Below are 22,692 nucleotides of genomic sequence, written 5' to 3'. Positions count from 1 at the left end.
GATTATGCTCAGATAAAGAACAATAATGTGTTTGAAACGTGTTTTAAAATGTATAAAAACCAACTGTGTGTGTGTGAACTTTTCACGCGTGTCCTTGCAGTGTTTTGGTCAGAAGTGTGAAGTTGTTCAGTGAGAGCACAAACACCGGGCTTTCTCAGCACCCCGGCATGTTTCCACAGGTTTATCTCCAGGTGTGCAAACACAGGGCTCATGTGTACCAGCCCGAAGGAACCAGCTGGGTTCAGCTGAGCCTGAAAATCTCTCAGGAATGAAGAGCGAAGCGGAGATTCAGTTTGTTGGTTTCCTTCGAATCGTATCACGTTTCTGTGAATAACAGCTGTGAATGTTTGTTATTTGATTACAAAAAAACAAAATAAACTGAACCCTATCGGGTGCAAACTGTCTCTAAACACATGTATTGTACCACATGCTAAGTAATGGCATATCTGATGGGCATAAAGTGCCCTGAAAATAACACTGAGACATGAAGAGACATTTAAATAACCAGATAAATAAAGGAATGGAAAGTGAGCAACAGGTTCAAGAAGTTTATTTGCTACTTCCTCTCTCAGCAGTACCAGTGTACTTCATCAGAACTGTTTGTTTCATGGGTGAATGTTTTTGGAAACACCCTCCCCCCCACACATTTCGGATAATGAATGTGTCCGACCAGTTCTCAAAACCGACGATCCATTCATATCCACCTCATGCTGTGATTGGCCAGCTGTGCAGAGTATTTTTAATTCTACTAATTTCATTTCATATCTATCACATACCGTGTTTACAACCAAGTGCAAAAGCATTGTTTATGATGAAATAATCATCACGTCTCTCTTCTCTTTTCACCCCACCCTTTAGGTGTGGACATTCAGGACAGCTACAAACACTTTTGCCATCATTTGTGGTCAGATGGCACGCAGAACAACCCAGTTATTTTCAAACATACCCCTGTCTTTACTGTAAAGAGCTGCAGAACGTTTTAGAGTTTACAGGAGCCAGAAGGAGCCACTGATCTGATTAAACTGGAAAGCACCCAAAACAAGTATCTTGGGAGGCAGTTCCTCTGTTGGCTGCTGAGAAGTTTGACCCAAACAATTCCAAATAAAATGACTCTTTTTTCAATAACAAAGTGACACATTTTAGTTTCAGTATCTTGGAAACAAGCCCTCCAAACTACGTCACAAAATATCCAAAATTACCAGTAGGGTGGCCGGTTTGGATGACGTGTCATCCGACCACATGTGCGTGTGAAAGTATTTATAGCTGTTTCCAGTGGCCACACACGAAGGCTGGGTGAGAAGCCTGTCGTTATAGAGGGGAGGGAGATGCGAAGAACGATGCAAAACTTTAACACATTCTTACCGTACATGAATTCATAATGTTGCATTTGGAAGAAACTGTGTGACGAAAGAAAAAAAAGAGAGTTTTAGAGAGAAGTTTAAATCCTACCGGGAAGGTTTACAGTAATGGATTAACACAGCCTCCTCAATGCAGACGTCAGAAAACATGAGGGGAGCGGTTTTAAAATGCTGTTTAGAAGCATTCCCATATCGACAGGACCGTCTTCTGCTTGTGCAACAAATGACCCAAATGAACAAATGACAAACTTTAGCTGCACATCAACTGCTTTGATCCAGGCAAATATCTGAAAAACCCTATTGTCATGAGATCTTGTGGATTCGTGGTCGCCTGAGGATGAATCATAAAGAGTTACCCACCACTACCAAGGCTCTGCCAACAGCTGAGTCATCCTGTTGTGACCAACGCTGTTATAATGACCGTGACCGTAAAGGACACTGCAGTCTCGAGGGGACAAACATTAGATTAACTTTCAGACCTTCTGTCTTCTTTTTTACATTTGTTTTCTTCCATTTTTGTGAATCGAAAACAATGGAAGAATTTAAGGAAAAGTAGAATTTGAATGGGATCTGTTTCAGTGCCTTTAGGCCAGGATTGCTGAGTCCAGCTCTCCTTTTGTTGTGGATTCTGTGATTGTTGTCAGTTCTCGGGTTTCCCAAACGCCTCGATTCATTCAGCTCCAGGTAACTGCAGCTCGGGGGAGGAGGACGGGTGTGTTTGGCTGCAGGATGATGAACACAGTAGGACCCCCCCCCTCCCTTTTATCACTTATATAAGCCCGGGTAATTCTGTCCCATATTAGCACAACAATGCCTCCGTCTCACTGTAGGCCGTCTCCGTTGTTCTCCATCCTTCCATTAACCCGCCTTTGTTTTGATTTGATGAGAAGAGAAGGTTTAGTGCCAATAAAGGCTGAAGTTGTGTCTCGTGGGAGTAACTTAAAGCGAGGAAGTCGGGTCAGAAAGAGAGGAGGCTGAAGATGCTCTAATGAGCACTGTCAGTGGTGTAGTAACGAGTGCAGTAACTAGAGTTGGAACCAATTAGTAGAGTCAACGATTAGTTGATCAACAGAACATTATTTAACAACTATTTTAACTCAAATTGTCCAAAAAATCTCTGGTTGAAGCTAAAATGTGATAAATAATTGTAATATTTTGGTCACTATTCAATTCATGGTCTTCCGAAATTGTAACGGGCATTTTTCACTATTTTGTCGACAAAACAAATTATTGATTGATTTTAGAATTTAGAAATGATTTGTTCATGAAAAAAATTGTAAATTGTCCTGTGAGGAGTGAGCGGTTTTCAGGATGTTGTAAGATAAATGTGATGATAAACAAGAAAAGATATATGAAAATACATATTTATAAGCCTGCTACATCAATTATTATTATTATTATTAATATGCAGTAGTCTTGCCTCTCAATTCTGTCTCCTGGAAATTATGTTTTTATAATACTAATTTGCAACAGCACATACACTGTGAAGCAAACTTAATGTCATAAGAATAATACTTAAGTAACCTTTTGATCGACGTCCTCTAACGAAGTATTTTTTCCAGTAGTAATATTTATAATCTTCAGTAGAACTCGATACAGTAATGTTTGACGTGCCTTACCATCAATAACCAGCGTAGTTCTCAGTAAACTCACTCCAGCCCTCATAAACTCATCTGCATGATGATTGAATGCAATTTATAACTCAACTGCTCCACAGCTTGACAACAGAGCGTCACTGCATGTTGATCAAATGATGCATTTATAGATGTAAATCTTTAATTTGTACAAACAATAATATGATTTACATATATTTGAGCAGCATGGTGAATATCCAAATACTGTATTTTTCTGAAAAAGGGATTTTAACTCTGAATATATTGCAGCAAATTCTCTTTTTTGTCACCTAAACTGAGCATGAATCTGCCTGTCAGTCACCAGTGAGGAACAGAGGGCTGTGGAATGATGCATCCTGGCCCTCTGCTAATCTGTGTTTGTTGATTACAAGCTGACGTATTAAGATCCTCTGCTTGCTTCATGTTCATCAGAACACGACTCATCAGCTCGTGTGTTTGATCCTCAGCCAAGGTGGACTGAGGATTTCCCCTCTTTCTCTCTCTCTCTCTCTCTCTCTCTCTCTCTCTCTCTCTCTGTCTCCCCCAACCCAAACACGCTGGTCTCTCCTGAGCGAATGCCGTCACTCGCTGCCTCAGACGGGGTTGCCAGGCAACCATGTCTGGTCACCCAACAGCCCGATAATCCAACAGGAGATGCAGAATTTAGGGGCTGGTTTCTGTGTGTGTGTGTGTGTGTGTGTGTGTGTGTGTGTGTGTGTGTGTGTGTGTGTGTGTGTGTGTGTGTGTGTGTGTGTACAGTATGAATGCATGTTGCAAATTTGCATGTGAAATGTATAGGAATAGGAATTACTGCTCAGCACAGCGAAGGAGGGGTGTGTGTGCGTTTGTGTGTGTGTGTGTGTTTGTGTGTGTGTGTGTGTGTGTGTGTGTGTGTGTGTGTGTGTGTGTGTGTGTGTGTGTGTGTGTGTGTGTGTGTGAACATTGTGTGTTTTGTTTACCTGCATCACAGCAGCGGAGGCTCATTTTGTATTCCAAGCAGAAATCCTAATGTGGAGGCCCCAGAGTCTATTTAGAGGAGCATAAATCTGAATGCATTGGCTGTTTACTTTACTGGTTGACTTGCAGTGCAGCAGTGCAGGGTTTCACAGAGCTGCAGGTATTTGCCACACAAAAAAACACTTGACAAACAAAACATTTGCATTTTTTGAATTTGCATCAGGAGGAATGCGAACAGCAGCAACAAAACAAATCTCTGGGCAATATGGCCGACAAATGAACATCAGTGAAATACTGTACGTCACATAAATCTGAGTGAGGATTCAAAGGCAACACCCGGATGTTTTACATTTTGTTTTCGATGAGATGTTCCAAATACATTCCTACTCCCCAGAGGATGAATCTTGAACCCTGATATATATATTTTTAGCACTTCCCTCAGGACAAACTTTACATTTTAAGGATCCCTGTAATGTTTCTAAGACAGATACTTTAGTCTTGTTTCTAAATTGTAAATGTTTGGTTAAGATCATTTTATTCATAATTTTTTTCTGTGCTTTCAATTGTAATTTATTGAGTAAAGTGAACATATGATTCAATCTGGTGAACACATGCAGTGAAAGTGATCCTCCCGTCTGATGGATCCAAATGCTCCTCGTAACCAGAGACGAGCTGTGAAAATCCACATAGTATCGATTATCAATAGGAATTTGCTGCATTATGAGAAATGCCCCTGAAATATGAAGAAAGTGATGTCATTGGTTTTTATGAGGCAGTTAAACACATCAAACGGATCGTTTACATCCCGTTAACTTTCTATAAAGGGAAAGACTATTCGTGATGCCACATAATACCTAAACATGCAAACGTTTTCTATGATGGTCACATCAGCCGGCCCAGGGGCATAAATGTGTAAATAAAATAAGTAAAAATGGGTTTATAGGATGATGTGATTCCCAGTAATAGTTTTAATGTGCACTTACTGATGGCCCTAAGAAAACTACTCTTCTGAATTGGAAAAACAGATAACAACTCACCATCTCATGGTTAACTCTTTAACCAGAACTGGAATCACTGTAACGACACTTAGTCCTTCAAAATCAACTCTCTGAACAATTGAATATAAAGTATTCAACACTTCTAGGATACCTTGAGCTGCCGTTGATCTATACCACATCAAACAAATCTTTTTCTTTCTATCGACAGTCCTTTTGTTTGTTTCTATGATCACTGCTGCCACAAATATCATTAATGATTCAAATATTTTTATGCCCAAACCGACTCTACTCAGCTGCATCCCTACAACAATTATTCAACACATCTCTTCTTCATGCAGTTTATCTCTCTATTTCAATATTCTATGTTGTTAAACTGTATCCACCGAGACCTTCCTATGCTTCAATGTTGCGAATTAAATAAAAACGCAGTAATCAATATCTTGAGGCTAATTAATTATGTTTCAAAAATCGTATACTTCCATCATCTTTGTATCATAAGAAGCCTTTGGGATTAAAGGATGCTATCATCTCTCGCTTTCTCTTTCTATTTCAGTTTTTGTATTTGTTTTACTGATAAACTGCACATTAATAACAGTAATGTGAATAAACTACAGTCGGTCTGCTGTACTGAGATTTAGTGAAAGAAATCAATTTCGAAGTTCCTATTTTATCTTGTTTCTATTAAAAGAAATGTGTTAGAAACACACTTTCTAGCACTGACAGACCAGTGTAGGTTTATACTTTATATCTGTTAATATGATTAAATATAATATCATAACACCAGTGTAAATACAGTTCTTCACAGTAAGACTCAAAGACTCAGGTTTGTGTCTAGCAGACCAGCAGGTTTTGGGATCAGCGCTGGTGGAGTTTTGTGTTTTTATGACTCAACCTCACAGCAGAAGGATGAACATTCCAGTAGCAAGATCCAGTTACCAACTGGGTCGACCTTCTGACCTCTGCCATCTGTAGAGCTCACTGACAGGGTGAGGCTAACGGAGGCTATACGGCTCCTGACAGAGAGCAACTGATTTGAATCACCCTCTTTAGCATTTATATACTGTAAATATTAATAACAGTTTATAAAACACTATAATGTAGATGTAAAAGTGTATATTGATGTATTTTGATTAGAATTTGCGTCTCCTGTGAAACATCTGTAACTGGTATGATTAGTATATGATATAAAATAGCATAGTTGTAATCATGAAAATGTGCCTCATATTGTGGTTATGTATTAAATATACCAAATATGTGTTATATAACTATTAATGAAGTTCTTACATACAATTCTTTTCATTACCACTTACTCAGTTACTAAATATTTTGCTGATATGTTCGGTATCAATGTTTATACAAAAGGCTGCAACATTTAGTAAAACCACACTGTTTCTCCTCTTTTCCTGTGATCCCAGAAAACAGGAAACAGCTATTAAGAGTCCCACAATAAAGTTCAACATGCTATAAAGTGAAGAGGAAGTATTCCAGACAAGGTGAGTCCGTCTCATCAGCTCCCCTCCTGCTGGTCCTGTCAGCTTGATTAAACACAGCTGCAGAATTGAACTTTTACAAGATTAGATTTTCCATCATTTGTTTTTTATTTTGTAAGAAACTACCAGGCAAGTGTAATACTTAATACATATAAAAGTATGGATCATTTCATGTCTTTTCATTAAGTATTTTTAATCAACCTGTTAGGACAGGAAAAACAGGGGACATAGATTCCTCAAGATTGTGAACTGCAACACCACTAAACAGAGTTTTAACCTATTTTAAAAGAATCCTGAATCTCGATGGATCTATAAATCTATTACACTGAAAATCACATATTTATGTGAAAGTTACATTACAGTTGCTCTGTAGTTCAATCCACTCAGAGGGTTTTTCAATCTGTACAGCATGACATCCTCTGTCCTTGGAAACTTGCTTCCGAAAAGAGAAAAAACTCCAACAAAAAAAATCTTTTAAGGGGGCAAAAGTTGTATAATAAATTATAAAATGTTACTGTGCTTAAAAATACAAGCAGGAAAATTGTTATCAGTGTCTTAAACAAGTTTCAAGTCTTTGCAAGTTAATAATTGTGCTACAGAAAAGTATCGTATGGCTGTAAATGTTTAAAAATGGACAGCAGTTGTCTTAAATATATGGGAATAAAACATGTACAAACTCTGATGTGTTCCTTTATTCTGTGGGGCAAACCCTGAATATGGTATTTGTTGTCGTGAAATTAGCAGAGCTCCACTCCAGTAGATATTAGAGACAGATAACTCTAGTTCTAGTGCAGTAAAACATCCATACACATATGGTACCATGAACGGAATGACCTGGCAACATTACTCAGTTTTTCCAGCTGTGAAGGTCGGTCATCCATGAAAACATCAATGACGCTTCATGCTTCAACTGTGGATAATACAGTGAAACGAGAGAAGCGCTGCACACATGGTATGTAGTGTGTTACCAACTTGTTTAGTCTCGTGTCATATTTCAGCAGCCTGCAGGAGATCAGTCTGGGAGTTTATACCAGGGCAGAAAAATTAAAACTATAGAGCATATAATAATGATTCATCCCTCCATCTTTGTTTGACCTTTGGCAGTGGAGGCCAATTGCTTTCTATGTGACCAATCATTATTAACCGTGTCAGCAGCTGCACGCTGGTTGCCATGCAGAGTATGTCTGTATTTCAATGTCACTCTCCAGCAAGGACAATAAGCATTGCTTTGTTTTCTCCCTTTTTAGTTAGAAATGCCTAAAATATTTTCTTCTACTTTAGTAAAAAGTTTGCAGTGTAAGAAAAAACTAGCTTGTAATCTTGAGTTGTGCAGAATCTGAGAAAAAGAGCCTATATATTAATGTATTAAAGTGGCTGTTATTGATATTGTTATGAAAAAAAATGTAATGAAAATGTGAAGACAATGTGAGAGGTTTCTCTGGTTGTGATGAACATCCAGTAAATGATCAGTTCACCTCGGTTTTACGGAGCTTTAACGTCTGTTTCAGCTCATTGTTTATCTGCTCTGCCTTCAACTGCACGGTTTACTCTCATAGCGTCATTTACAGAGATAAAGCTGTAATTACCTGCCTTACACTACCTGCTCAGCAGAACAAACAGCAGACAGACACAGTTGGAGACAAGCTTGTAAGCACAGTGGAGAGACAGATAATACCCTCAGGAGTTGGTGGAGACCAAAAACGGAGCTAAAAGAGACTGAATATTGGACCAACATTCATCAGTTCTCAGAAACATGACTCATAATGAATCATCAGGCTGCTGTTGTAACTGCTGGATGTGCAAATAAGCAACTGTTTGATAAGAAGATGTTTGTTTGTTTCTTCCTCTCTAATGTTTGCTTATTTTGTATTGCACTATTTAATTCAAGTCACAGAAATAAGTGATGCTTTCATGTCTAGAATTTGAACATTTGAACGACTGATGGAGCAGCATGAATGAAGCCGCTGATGCCCATTGATGCAACTTCCTTGCTCCCGCCTGAACTAATTATCCATTTAACAGAAATGGACTAATTTCTGACTTGAATGTAAACATTGATGCACAGATGCTTGTCAGTGCAGCAGATCATTTTTCACCCGAAGCTATTTTTCTGAAGATACTGTTGGTGTGTCTAAGAGTCTGGCGGGGCTAACCGAGGGGTTAAATGTGGCGTGCTATGGAAGACTAAGCCGTGTTGACATGAATACAATCTGCTCAGCTGCTGACCCGCAGCGCTGCAGGACCACCAGGCTTTGATGCAGGTCATCTGATCAAAGAGATGCAGGGTTTTAAGATTTTCCATCTAATCACTCAAGATAAAGACGTCATCATCATCTGACCCCACCATCATCAAACAACACGCTGTTAGGGTCAGACTGAATCAAGCTGTTATTTAAACTTATTTAAACCATTGCTATTAAATAAATGAAACAATCTGAGTGCAAGTCTGAAATACTGAACATCAAATCCTAGCTTTTTCCTGAAATATTTATTCCTTGAAGGTTTTCATTAAAAAAAGCACACAGCATTAAGAGTATTACTATTTTTAAACCCTTTTTTGAATTTATTCTAAGTACAGATACTTGTGCATATTACAAGGAGATTATCTTCATGCCCTCGCCTGCTAATGCTTTTGTGTCTAAATCTGTATGAATAAAACCTGCGTCACCTCCATTGCTGCTCAGTTCTTGTGTCTACAGTTTAATCAGTGAGCTCGACCGGCTGAAAGATACAAGTTCAGAGACTGTATTTAAAGGGAGTTACCTTTTAATGAGCAGTTGAGACAGCGTGTGTGGTCCTAGTCAGATAAGTCTGAGCTCAGCGCTTAGATTTTTGTGCTTACACTGATGAACAAACCTGATACATGCCTTCTCCATGGCTGGTAGTGATCAATTTTGTTTATGTAACTGGCCACATGTCAACAGCCAGGTCTCCTGCTCCACCAACATGAACATGAGACTCTGCTGAGCTCATCCTCTGCTTCTAAGTAGAACCAACGTACAAGAAGCTGCAGCCTTGAAACTATTTATATACTCAAGGTTTTGAGAATTTCACTCCAGTGTGGGACTCTTAAAGCTCCTATTATACCTTTTATAAACATTGTACCTGCATCCATTCATTTTCAAATGCATACACCCAGTCTGAGGTTGCTTAATATGAAGCTTCTCTGCATAACATTGCAACCTGACTCCAAATCCTTCTTTAATATGATGACAAAAGCTTTTTACTCATCTTTGCAGGATGTTTTCCTCAAAGTATAATTGTGAAAGATTATCTAAGATTAACAAGGGCCTCCTGTCACACAGCAGTAACCATGAAGTCCTTACTAGTATTACTGAACAGTATCACTTTTGTTCATTTTATGTCAACTTGTAGACTCTTAGCATGATTACAGATGCTCCAAACTGACCACAAACAGTGCACTTTTCATATCAAGTGATCCTGTAATCTCTTCTCTTTATCCTTTTTTTTTTGTCTCATTAGCAGATGGCTGTCATTTTGCATATTCTTCGTCCAATAATCCATAAATCTCATTTGGCTGGAAGCTGCTTTTCTTGGGTCTTTGATGTTGACTTGTGAGCCTGAAGAACCTGTGTGTATTAAGAGATTTTGAGGGCTGGGTCTTTCACATTCAGTGAGCTGTATTAAGCATCAGTCATTGTCTCAACCTGAGAGGGATTCAGCTTCAGGGGATTTCAAAGAGCTTCTGATCTCTGAGGCAGAGGCGGTTCAGTCACGGAGACAGAACATGTCGACATCCATCAAGGTCTCTCGTCACAGCTAGCAGGAACGTCTCAAAGCTGATTCAGATTCAGGACCAGCTTGTTCTGATTCATCGAATGTCCAGATTCTGCTGTTTTCTTAAATATTTGACATCTGCTAAACATCAGTATCATTGTCATTGTGAGCAATGTTAGCATTAAGCTAAATGCACCACTGTTATTCTCAGCTCAGCCTCACAGAGCGACTTGTATGACCTCAGACTCTTAAAAATGGATTCTGTCGGGTCAGAAATGTTGTTTATCTGCTCATGATGATGATGATAATGATAATGTTTTTGTATATATATATATAATTTATAAAATAAATGTGGTATGCAGAGTAGTGGTAATGGACTGATAGAACAGAGTCTGACAAACACACAACCAACTGACACTGACTGACATGAGTCCCAGTGTGACCCTCTACGGGGACCAGAAGCAGGTGAACTGTCATCATATCCCCTGTCCAGTTTGTGCAGCTGCGATAGATGTGTGCTCAGTCTCAGGGTGACCTGGTTTCACTGATTGAGTTCACCGGGAGTACGACTGGAAGCTTCAAACCAAGTGTGAATCCTGCATGGCTCATATCAAGCCATCACAATTGCCGAAGCTAATTGGATTATGTCTGTGTTTTGAAGTTCAAAGACGAAGGTGGGCGTTCAAAGACAAGAGCCTGAAGGTGAAAAAATTAAAATAAACGGCAAGGAAAAAAACTGTGCTGTACTCTGAAGTATGTGAGAGTCAAGGAGTTCAGTAGGTCAGAGGGGGGACCGCGAGTTAACAGGTTTAAGATCTGACTCTCTGTTCGGTCCAGTTATCCTGTTAACATGATGAGCACACCACGACTCTCCTCTCAGAGACAAAGAGCTGGTGAACGAGCTCCACTGAAGCTTCGTGCAACGTGAACAGTTTTTTTTTTTCTTTGGGAGCTCGACTCGCATTGCATTTTATCGGTCGTAGTCGGCCGGCCAATGGGGTGAGCCGATAAGTGTGGAGTCACGGATGAAACCATCCAGTCCCCTTTCGACACCGCCGCTTGTTGCCAGGGTTGTTTGTGCCCTGCAGGGAGAAGAGGTGGAAGTAGAGCAGAAAATGTTGACGGCCAATGGACGGGCTGTAGATCCGCCACCTGCGAACAAACATCACACAGACATAACACTGAGGAGTTCAGGAACCAGAGGAGGAAACCCTGAAGTGATGCCTAAAGCGTGACAAGTATTACAGCTTTATACAATTAGTTACAAGCATTTATTTTTCTCAAAACAGTTTACGTTTCCAAAACTGTTCACACAGATCTCCTCACCAACAGTTAATCTAACATCCAAAATACACTAATGCAACCAAAACACTTGATTCAGGATAAACCATTCCATCCGAACAATGACAAACATCGGCTGGTAGGTTACCATAGCAATGTGTATTTGTCTTCTTTAAAGCAGCTTTAATTTATTTTTTTGTTTATTTGTTGCATAAACCAAGATACCATTACAATAAAAAGAAGGTATCTACTGTCTGTTTTATGCAATACCTTACATCAATTATAAATCAGAAGCAATATACTAGTTATCTTTAGTTCCACATGCAATTCCAGTAATGCAATACAAATCAAAAGTGTAAATATTCAATATGCATACTTATTAAGGACAGCAACAGATGTAGAAAAACAACCGTTAATCGAACCTGTCTTTTGTTCTGATCCACATCACACCTCATTTCTTCTCTTGCAAAACACACCTGCATGTCTGATTCATCTTCAGGAAGGCATTGTTTCATGTGACTGGTGATCATAGACTCATAACCTTAATAAAGGAAAATGATTCTTCTATAGAGTCGAGGAATGGAGTGAAGGATCAGCTGTGAAATTATTTTAAAGGGGTTGCAGGGTGTAGCATGTTTGATACATTTAACAAAAATGCATATAGGCTATAGTTAAAGCTCAAACATAGACCATTTTTATTGAGAATTTACTGAAAACATGTCGGCTGAACTTCAAACCACAGTATGTGAGCAGCACAAAAGATACATGAACAACATAACTAGATGAAAATACCATTTGCAGTACAATTGTGAGAATCACCTAACTTCTCCTCAACGAAAGTCAATATATGCTGCTTTCATCTTGTTCTTCTTCTTCTTCTGCTGAGTTGTGTGTGTTCTGCTTAAACCACAAAGACATAACATCAACCGAGAAATCAAAATGAACGAAAATATTCTGCGATGACTCTCTCACACGAACACACACTTCACCCTGTAGATTGAGAAGCAAACAACAATAATGTATCATGGACTGGTATAAAATTCATTAAAAAAATTCTACATGTATTTCTACAGAAGCATGTCTCTGCGACACAGTAGGTCTGATTTCTTGAGAAACTCATTTAACTGTAAAAGTGCTAACGAGGCTTTGGGGCGCTCTTTGACCTGCAGCCTCCACACAGCTGAGGGAGGAAGGCCTGTCTGACCCAGGATCAGTTTTTGTATACACAGGAATCCAGGAGTTCCTGTAACCCAGCAGGGTCCGTTCTTAATTGGAGAGCCCCGCTGATTTGAATGTTCCTGCTACCATTCTATCACTTCAAAGGCTTAACCCCATTGTAAAGTACAAGAGGGAGAGAAGGAAACAGGGCTCCCACTTTCATTAAACACAAAGATGATTTATCGATGTAGAGGAGACCAGGTTTACTGATGGTATTCGCTGAAACACAGGTTTAAGCTGCTCAAATACAAAACCCACCGTGATACTGACCGCCTACAACCGTAATCAAAATAAATGATGGGTTTAATGTAATATATCATGCCTGTTTTGTCACAGTTGGGGGCGAGAATTTGTCTAACTTTAGAGTTTAACTTTAAATCCAACCTGATTTACAAGCTGGTTATGAGAACAAAGGGCGTTTTGCTGGGGGAAAAAAAATCTGGATTAATATTAGATGCAACGTTTCCCTGTAAAATAATCCATCTACAAACAAGCGATGAACACATTATATTTTGTGTTTTTACTCCACACACAAAGTTGTGGTTTTACGGTGAGTTAAGTGGCTGGAATCATGTTTTGGTTGGCTGGGCTATTTCCTACAGACTCCAGTAAGTCTTGAACTAGCTATTCAAATCATTAAACAATTTGATCAAATCCCTCTCAAAAACCCAGAAGAAAGTCATATTACATCACCTCACACCAGGACCTTCTAAAGGCCCCTTTGTACTCCAAAGATATGTGTAGACCCTCAAGAACATGTATAGATGAAGGAATGTATGTTTCATCAGGTTGTTCTCATCCAGCATTCGTTGCTATAACTACAAAAAGTAATGCGCCAAAAATTTGTAGTTATTACACAAAGTAATTTCGTATGTTGTAATCATGAAAGAACATTTTTAAAGACCGGAAAAGCTCAGAACGACTGGATCGATAGGTCAAACAAACAAGGATTTTTCAACCAGGAGACAGCTGTTCATTGCCTGTTGGAAACAAGAAGTCCTGTTACTTGCATACTTCAGTAAAAGGTACTTCTGTAGTTGAATGAACACATACCAAAAAACTGACAATATAAATACAATATATCCAATAAAACAGCAATATAAGTAATCTGTGCAATATTATCAATCATTCTGTCTGTTTATGTAATATTTTAGTTATTGTTGTTTTTAACGTTTTGTACTTATTTATTATACTTGTTTTGATCTCTTATTTATTTATTATTTATCCACTCTGCTGCTGTGATCCTGCAAATTTCTCCGCTGTGGGACTAATAAAAGATTATCTTATCTCATTTTATCTAATCTTATCTCATCTTAAGCAAAAAGAAGATTTTTTCCTAAATCTTACTTAGTAGGTATGTTGCCTATACCTAACTAAGTTGTTTCCTATGAAGACGGAAGTTTATTTTGAAAAGACTGCATGTAATGTATGCATGTAACACATGGAAATTAATAATACTACAAATATTAATAATACATTTTATTTGTATAGCGTTTTAAAAGGCACTCAAAGGCACTTTACATGATAAAGACAGAAAAAATAAAAGAAATAAAAAATGGCATGTGTTGCTGACTTTTGCAGGTATACGACACAGCACGAAAAAAGTTTTCTTAAGATATACAGTTATACAGAAAGTATTTGAGCATTGCAAGCCACTAACAAATAAAAACTGTATGTGACCCAAGTGAAATATAGTTGCTAATCTCTCTAAAGTTGTGATTGCAGACGTGAATAGGCCCTAATACAGATGGACACACACAACAGCTCTACAGCTGTTTAGTACAACCAGGTGGTTCCACCCTGAGGACAACAGCTTCACCACATACTCATGCTCTTCATGACTTTGGCCTTCAACTCATTCATCAGTTTGGTTGACAGCCTGCAGCATGTTGTGACATCACTCCCTCCTCTTCACAAGTCAGCTCTGCTTGTTTGTAACCGTTGTCTCAGACATGTCTCGACAGTTCACTCAGTAAACCCAGCCCTTTTCATAGATGTAATATTAAATAACAATGGAACATTAAAACAATCACAATAAAAAACAGGAATGATTTAGGAATCACAAGTACTTCATTCCAAAAATGGACTCTGTCTTTGTCGAGGGAGCCAAGGTCAGAGATGGCTTCTCTCAGAGGGACGTCAGCTCTCATTTGAGGGTAAGGTGGTGGAGTGTGTGTGTGTGTGTGTGTGTGTGTGTGTGTGTGTGTGTGTGTGTGTGCGTGTGCGTGTGTGTGTGCGTGTGTGTGTGTTTGTAGACACCCCCTGGCATGAATAAAACACACTGATCCTCATCCAAACCATCAGTCTGACACATTTTCACCCCTCCCTCATCACTCCCCCTGAAATGAAAATGAAGCCCTGAGTTCACAAACATGTTCGGCCTTGTCGTTGTAACTGGAAGTGAGGAGCGGCGAGGACACTGTGGGTGAGGGAGTGGTGACTAAGTTTATCTGGTCGGAGGCGTCGAGGAAGAAATTACTGGTTTTTATTACTCATTTTGATTATCTGTTTGAGTCCTGAGTTCGCACAATGGGTCTTTTCATAGAAAATATATTTTAGTTTTAGTGGGAGAAGCACAGGCGTAATTTCTTTCTGCACTACGTTTACCTTCTGCCGTTTTATTTGAGTGTCCTGAATGTGAATTTTATGCATCATGTGACCTCAAAAATGTCCAACTTTAGGACAAAAAAATTGTGTTTGTGGCAAATACATGCTTTCTGAAGGCAATGTGTCTCATTTTATGCATGCAAAATTTGCTATTGTGACTTTAGATCTGCAAATTATGATGCAAAATGATTCATACGTGTCCATATTATCAATTTACTGATAACTTTGGCCTTAGCTAGCACTGTGTCAGCGCCCTGCGGAAAGCAGCTGGTAGCTGCCCATCCTGTTGTGCAGCTGGTGATGCTGTATATGTAACACCCATTGTCCGCTATGGCATGTTAAGTTATGTTACGTGGCGGCTGATAAAAAATAAGGTGGGCTGCAGCGACTAACCTGATAAGTATGGTAGGATCGATGTTTTATGTCGCAGCAAGGTGTGCATTTATTGGGCTCCACTCACTGTACCCATAGAGTCCGGTAGAGGGCGGAGCCTGTGTGAGTAGGAATGAAAGTTATATATTGTAACCCTAGTTCTAAAAGCACAGATGGAGCTCCTACACTGCTTGTTGAATAGGGTGTAGGATGGCAGACAGCGATGTGAGCTGCCTTATATACTGTCGGGTTTGCACATTATCGAGTAGGCACGACCTGATTGGCTGGCCATATTTCTGTCGGCGAATGCGTGCTCGTGATTGGAGAACATTATTACCGTTAAATCCAGTAGAGGGCTCTGCCTGTGCTCATAGAACCAGGGTTACAATATTGTTAACTTCTTTAAAGGACACTGCATGTTGTTGCCCCTACTTGTGATTTACCCCTGAGGGGACAAATACATTTTATTTTTATTTCTTTTGGGATCTTCTTGTTACCATTTTGATTTTAATCCAGCTAGCAATAGCATGTCAGTCTCCTAAAGTTTAATCGATCCCAGAGAGAGGGCAGCGTCCGCCTGTCTGTCTTCACCAGGCCTCTGAGCTGTTCAACAGAAGCTCTGCTCTGCCTGCTGAGCCTCCTGCCTGTTAAACAGCTGGATTCAGGTTGGCAGCCGGCATCACGCAGGCAGACGGAGGAATGTGCAGCGGCAGCTCCAGACACGTCGAATTACAGACAAACACATAGGCCGGAGAGGATTGTGTGTGTGTGTGTGTGTGAGTGTGTTGATCAGACTGTAGGAGTGTTTGGACCTTCTTTGATGGAAGTACTCATCAGCTGCTAAATGCTACGTGAGCTGACGCCTTTGAAATGATAGTTTTGGTAGTTACAATTTTTGTCTTGAAAAAACCTTATCACATGTTTCATTAAACATGATGAAACATCAAACCATGAATATTTGCCAATCACAGCTGTGAGGAAACAATAAACAATATGATTCAGAAATAGATGGGCGGGAATGATTCCCTCTTAAGCTACACATAACTTGGCACAGTCCATGTTGCATATATATCCTCTAAACTCCCTGTCAGGTTCCGAAAAACAAACATAAACATAGTTGACCCCCAACCCCACCAGCTGGAGAGTCACATATAAATAGTTAACTTGTCCACGGTGCGAAAAAAGGTCACAACCCTTATAGGTCCTTTCACAGTGATACATGAAATAGCAAAGTTCACCTTTGACCTCATAACTCCTGAACAACGATTGATGGAAGCAAAAAACTTCCATGCTGTATTTTTTTCCCCATACTGTTCCTATCATTTCCTATAAATCTAATCTCTTGCCATGAATTATTTGGAACCAATTTAAGATGACTCATGGAAACATCAAGTCCATGCAATCTGTCCTTAAAAACCTGATATGGTATGAATGATAAGATAATAACCCAGCAGTCATGAGTCTTACAAAAACTGGTGTGTAATATTTTTAGAAAGGATGAATCATTCTACAAAACAGCATAATGTCTCATTTTTTGTTAAATCTGAAATTAATTTAATTGCATAGATGTCGTAACTGCCCCTGTCAAAAAAGCACATCTATCAAAACTGCTCTCCACTTCTATTTGTCTTGTACCAGAAAAGGGTGTGTGCTTCAAAGTCCAGAGGACACACTCCAACAGGAGACAACCTGTCCCAGAACTGACAGAGAAAACAGGCCTTCAATAAACAAATGAGTGGATATGCAAGTGTGGTATGTGTTCGTTCACTGTGCATAAAAGCAAACAATGACCTCTAGTGGCAGAAAGGGTTGTTGAAAATGTATATCAATCAGCAGCTAAAAGGTATTCATTCCTTATTTTTATGAAAAGTAAATAGATATCTTGTACCTGCCTGAAATGTGAGAAAAACTGTGACTATTGTGATGTGGGCAAAAGTTTTCCACCTGCTCCTCTGTGACACACCTTTTTTTTTTATCTCAACTGCTTTACTTTATTTCTGTCCTGGAAAAATTAAGTCAACAGCTCCATCTTCTGGTAAATTGATCAATAACTGACAGCTGAAGTGTACAGATATATATTTTGAGGATTATTCAAATACTGTGCTTACATATGATTTTGAGGTAGCTGTACAAATCTTTCGTATAAAACACAATAACCTGTTTATATGATGCATTTTTTTGAATAAACAACACAACAGAACTAGAAAGAAATCCACCTCTCAACCAACTGCAACATTAAAAAGACACTTTTCATATTCTTATATATTTTCCTATTTCATATAAAACTGCAAGAAAACCTGGGAATATTAAAGAACTTTGAACAAAATACAATGACCAAAAAGACTTTGAACACAGGATGTTAACTCATACTTTTTTTTATGAATTATGGATCTGAAAACCTCCTCCACATTATGACTTGCATGATTCACCCACTTGTCTTTTACATCTGTTGGATATAGGGATTAGTAGGAATTAATATAACAATGTTTAATTTTCAGTTTCTGTACTAGTAAAACTGCTCCTTTTTGTGCCAGACATTTTCCCACAATACTTAGGGGCGACTCTGAGGTCTTCTGCCATCTCACCATTGTTTTACTTTAACTTTAAAAATGAAAAAAGTCGCAAACAGAAAACTATGCACTTGTCATAATTATTCTTTTGTCCAACCAATGCAATAAATTAGTACTTTAACCATTTTTTGTTGAGTAAAGAGACTCACAGGGTTTTGTTATATACTGTTTATTATACAGTTTACAGAGACAAAGACATTTTTGGATTTTTAGTTAATGAAAAACTTTTTAACGCAGATATAATTTCAGTGACTGAGAGGCCAACTTCACGTGTTGGCCTCTCAGAAGCCGGGCTGCAGAGTAACAATACGTTTCGCTGCTTTTCTAAACCAGGGGTAAAACACGGCATAGATCAACGGGTTCAGACACGAGTTGAAATAGAACAGATAGAGCACAAAGGACACATATGAATGACTAAGCAGGCTGTCACCAACAAGAGAGACCATGTAAAATGGGCAGAAACAAATCAGAAACAGAACCACAACAACACCAAGAGTCCTGGCTGCTTTCAGCTCCGACTTCTTTGTTTTTGGACCCACTGAGAGCTGCTGTGTGACGACTGTAATGTGAGAGCGCATGGCACGAGCCTGAGACACAGCCACAGCAAACACCCTCATATACAGAACTATGATGACAGTAACCGGAAAAATACAAGTCAAAACGAGGTCAACAGCCCCCGTGACATAGCCGATGAAAATCCCACACTCTCCGTGGCAGGAACTGTACTTCCCTGGTTGAGTCAGGCCATCCTTTACAAAGATGCCGCTGTAAGAAACAGAACAGAGCCAACACATGCAAACACAGAATCTGACTCTCTTCACCGTGACTCGGGTGGTGTAATGAAAAGGGTCACAAATAGACACGTAGCGGTCCACTGATATGAGCACCATGGTACCTACTGAGGCAGAGGTAATGATGAAGGACATGTAATTAAACAGAGAGCACGCAAGGTCACCAAGAAACCAGCAGGATACTTTGAGGATGATTTCCACCGGCAGCAGCAGGAGACCCACGAATAAGTCTGAGACGGCCAGAGAGATGAGGAGGATGTTGGTGGGTGTGTGGAGCTGCCTGGTGGGAAAGAGAAAAAGCATCATTAAACCAGCCAGCACTCATATCTCAATGGCAAAACAACCCAGACAAGAATGAGAAAAAATGAAAACTATCTTAATGTATTCTGCACGACCACATCTGTCGGTATGTGGTTATATAAAAAGTCACGTTTGAGCCTTATTGTGCAAAAACAGCAAGAAAGAATCCAACTATAATGTGCAAAGATGCAGCATTATTCAGTTATTCTACCTACTCAAAGACAATTCTTCTAATCTATGATAGCTGTTCACCGTTTTCTTTCTTTTAAAAAATATTTTATTTTGCTTTTTCACTTGACACATGGCACGTAGCCATTAAATAATAAATTGCAGAACAAAGCCAGCAAGACCACAAACAAACAACTCAAACTTAAGGTAAAAAGCAAGAACAAAAATGACAATAAAATGATATAACTAAACAAACATTGACGAAAGACGCTATCTGTTTGGTGTGATGGGAAATTTCCCATATAATCCAAAAAGGTTTGCCATATCTTGTAAAATGTTTTACTCTTATTTCTTAACCAATAAGTTATTTTCTCTAAGGGTATACAACTATTAATTTCAGAGAGCCACATTCCAGTTGAGACAGGTACAACTGATTTCCATTTTAAGGCAATACATTTTACTGTTCACCATTTTCTAATCCGTCAAATTTATAAGACTTTTTCTGAGCAAGCAGTTTGACTTGTCATAATAGGAAGAGCACAGGCAAGGCAATTAAAACCCTACAGTCATTGTTCAAAGAAATCAAGGAATGTTGTTAGCAATAACTCGCTCAATCTTTATAAAAAAAAAACTTCAATTGTAGATTCTGCTGAGAATTGAAACTTTGCCTGAAGTGGGAGATTGAGATGATGACGAGCAGGTTGAGAGCTACAGTGAGCACGGAGATGGACATCAAGAAGAGAGGGAACACAGCTTGGTGCCAAAGCACAGTGGGCTTCCTGCAGGAGGTGTTCAGGAGTTGTGGAAAGCAGAGCTCCGATCCGTCCTCAAGCTCCATCTGCAGAAAGCTGCAGCTCTCTGAACAAACCGGGGGTCATATAAGAGATTCACCTCCATCACATTCTCTTAATCCCTCCCAATTGTTTTCTCTCAGTGTCTTTTGGACTCTGACGCTCCTCCTCGGTGTACTGCACATCACACCATCCTCTTCATCACTTTCTGTGCACTTGTCCCGACAGAATATTCTTGATCGTAATCTGTGTTTTGCATCATAGTTGCTGTACTCTGTGTTTGATTTTGATGTTTGTTTTGCATGTGTATGTATTAGTTGCTGGACTAAATCATTTTTTTAAATATTTGGCTTTCATTGGAAGAGTTTTCCTATAGCCCTTTTCTCCCTGGGTGCTTCACAGTCCACTGCTCCTAAAAGGATGGGTTAAATGCAAAAGGTCAATTTCATGTATGTATATGATGATTGTAATAAAGTTTAAGTTGTGTGTTGCAGTTGTTTGTTGTCCTCTGTAGGTTTCTGCCTCCAGACAAGTGCAATAGACTGGACAATTAACTTAATTGAGCAATAGCACTGACAGCTGGAACACTGCAATGCACTTTTTAAACTCATTCAAGCAGTTAGACAATCATCATGACTTTTTTATGCCATTGTAAGCTGCTATGAGATGTTTCGGTGTCTAATAATAATTTAAAGCGGTAGATCTAAAACTTGTTACATCCCTTTACAGTCAACAGAAGTAACAAGTCCACACCCATGTAGCCGCTGGCTCGCAGCTGAACTGGGTAGATCCATGTCGTGACTCTGCAGGGGTCAAAACACAAGCAGTAGACACTTTGCAAATCTCACGGTTCATCAAGCAGCACAGGGAACATATAGAAGCATTTGTGTCTATTTTCAAATGTTTTTGCAACAGACCGGTCTTTGGAGTTCTTGGACAGGGTTCAGGAGAAAGCGCAGGGTGATGCTTGCTTCATCTCTGCAAAGGGAAGTGCCGTTGGTGCTTGAGGCCTTGGTGAAAGGTTCCTATGAGCCTCAGCTAAGAGAGTGTGTGAACTAATCGCCCTGTTGGTCCACCCCAGTTGCTTGTTGTTGGTGATTGTAGAGGGGCTACATTCAGACCAAATCCCTCCTTTGATCCTAAGAACTTATGAGTTCTTTCATGTGGAGGGTTATGGAGCTGGACACTTTTTGTCTTGGGTGAAAAGGGTGTGTGTGCCGTTGTGTTGCACCTGAGCGTGTGCTTATAGAACTAGGGTTACAATATCGTAACCCTCAGGTGTTCAACGTTGAACAGGGCCACAAAAACAAAGAAGCACCCTCACCAAATTTCTTACAGGATACTTTCTAAAAGAAATGCAGTGAAAGGTCAAAGAGTTGGTGCTGCGACATAAAAAATAAAAGGCAGTCTAAGTCAACATCGCTGTTCAATACTAATTGCATCATGTGTTGAGGCTGTAGCTTGTTTTTCTCAACACCTCTGATTGCAGTGACACCTCAGAGGTTGAGATGTCATCACCTGTCTAATCCATGCAGGTGTGAACAAGCTTCCTGTCTTGAGGGGTTCGACACACTGCCATTAGGAGAAGCTAAAGGGCTGCAAAATGTTGTTCGAGAGACAAGTAAATGTCATGGGACCTAACTAAGTAGATGGACATTTACCCCAACAAACATCGGTCTAGAGAGATGAGTTTTTGCTATTCATTTTAAGATATGCTTATTAAGTCACAACAGCATTCACTTTAACTTAGTCTCATTTAAATTGCTGAAGACTACATTTTTTAAATATGTTTGAATATATCATGGATATCACTGTGGTTGTTCACTATACCTTATGTTTGGTTTCTCAAGTTAGGATACACAATATGTGATCTCAACACTTTCTATGTTGCTCCCTGATTAAATGTTGTAACTCCATAAACATTAGCAGAAAACTCAATGCGTGATTTTGTTGACTTGTCATCCAGCAGCAAGATGTATCTTTCAATGTATTCAGGTTATTCCAGACGTTCTTTTGGAATGATTGAGTCTTTGTCCAGGATTAAACCAATCTATAATCCAATTTTTCCTCAAACTGGTGAGGGACCAAGAGCTCAGGTTCCATACACGTTCTGTCATGAAACATCTACCTAAAATATCAAGGATTGTTCCTATCCACTTTTTTTAATATGCATTTGCAATTTTTATGCTTGGTTGAGGTCCAAAAGTTGACATTTTGATACCAGCTACAGTTTCCTCTACGGTTGACAAAGAGCACATGTTCTACTGCTGCTAACTGTGAGAGGCCTCCAAGTCCAGCAGAAGCCCCATAAAAGTTAAAAAGTGGGGGTGTCAGTGGTGTACTGAACCGCAACATCCCCATTTCAAATCCAGACAAGAACCCTTGTTGTGTGTCATGAAAAAAATTAGGAATGTAGATGTAGAAAGTAAGAAGCAGCAAT

General features: G+C 39.4%; 1 protein-coding gene across 1 annotated transcript; it reads right to left on the bottom strand.

The window, feature by feature from the left end:
- Positions 1-18,483: 18,483 nt before the first annotated feature.
- Positions 18,484-20,299, bottom strand: LOC129104981 (trace amine-associated receptor 13c-like). Its single transcript, XM_054615843.1, has 2 exons — positions 20,130-20,299; positions 18,484-19,273 (listed from the first exon to the last, which is right to left on the bottom strand). Exons 1-2 carry the CDS (start codon positions 20,297-20,299, stop codon positions 18,484-18,486), a joined length of 960 nt encoding a protein of 319 aa, XP_054471818.1.
- Between the last annotated feature and the right edge of the window lie 2,393 nt (positions 20,300-22,692).

Source organism: Anoplopoma fimbria, chromosome 16 (genome assembly GCF_027596085.1).
Source record: "Anoplopoma fimbria isolate UVic2021 breed Golden Eagle Sablefish chromosome 16, Afim_UVic_2022, whole genome shotgun sequence".
Taxonomy (NCBI): Eukaryota; Metazoa; Chordata; class Actinopteri; order Perciformes; family Anoplopomatidae; genus Anoplopoma; species Anoplopoma fimbria.
The sequence above is the reverse complement of the archived record's forward strand: the minus strand, read 5'-3'. Positions and strand labels throughout refer to the sequence as shown.

Bases quoted from the DNA above. Each gene is read 5' to 3' on its own strand.
- LOC129104981 (XM_054615843.1), bottom strand. From the start codon at position 20,299: ATGGAGCTTGAGGACGGATCGGAGCTCTGCTTTCCACAACTCCTGAAC. The intron at 19,274-20,129 runs GCAAAGTTTCAA...CTTTCCCACCAG, and splicing joins ATCTCAATCTCCCACTTCAG to GCAGCTCCACACACCCACCA.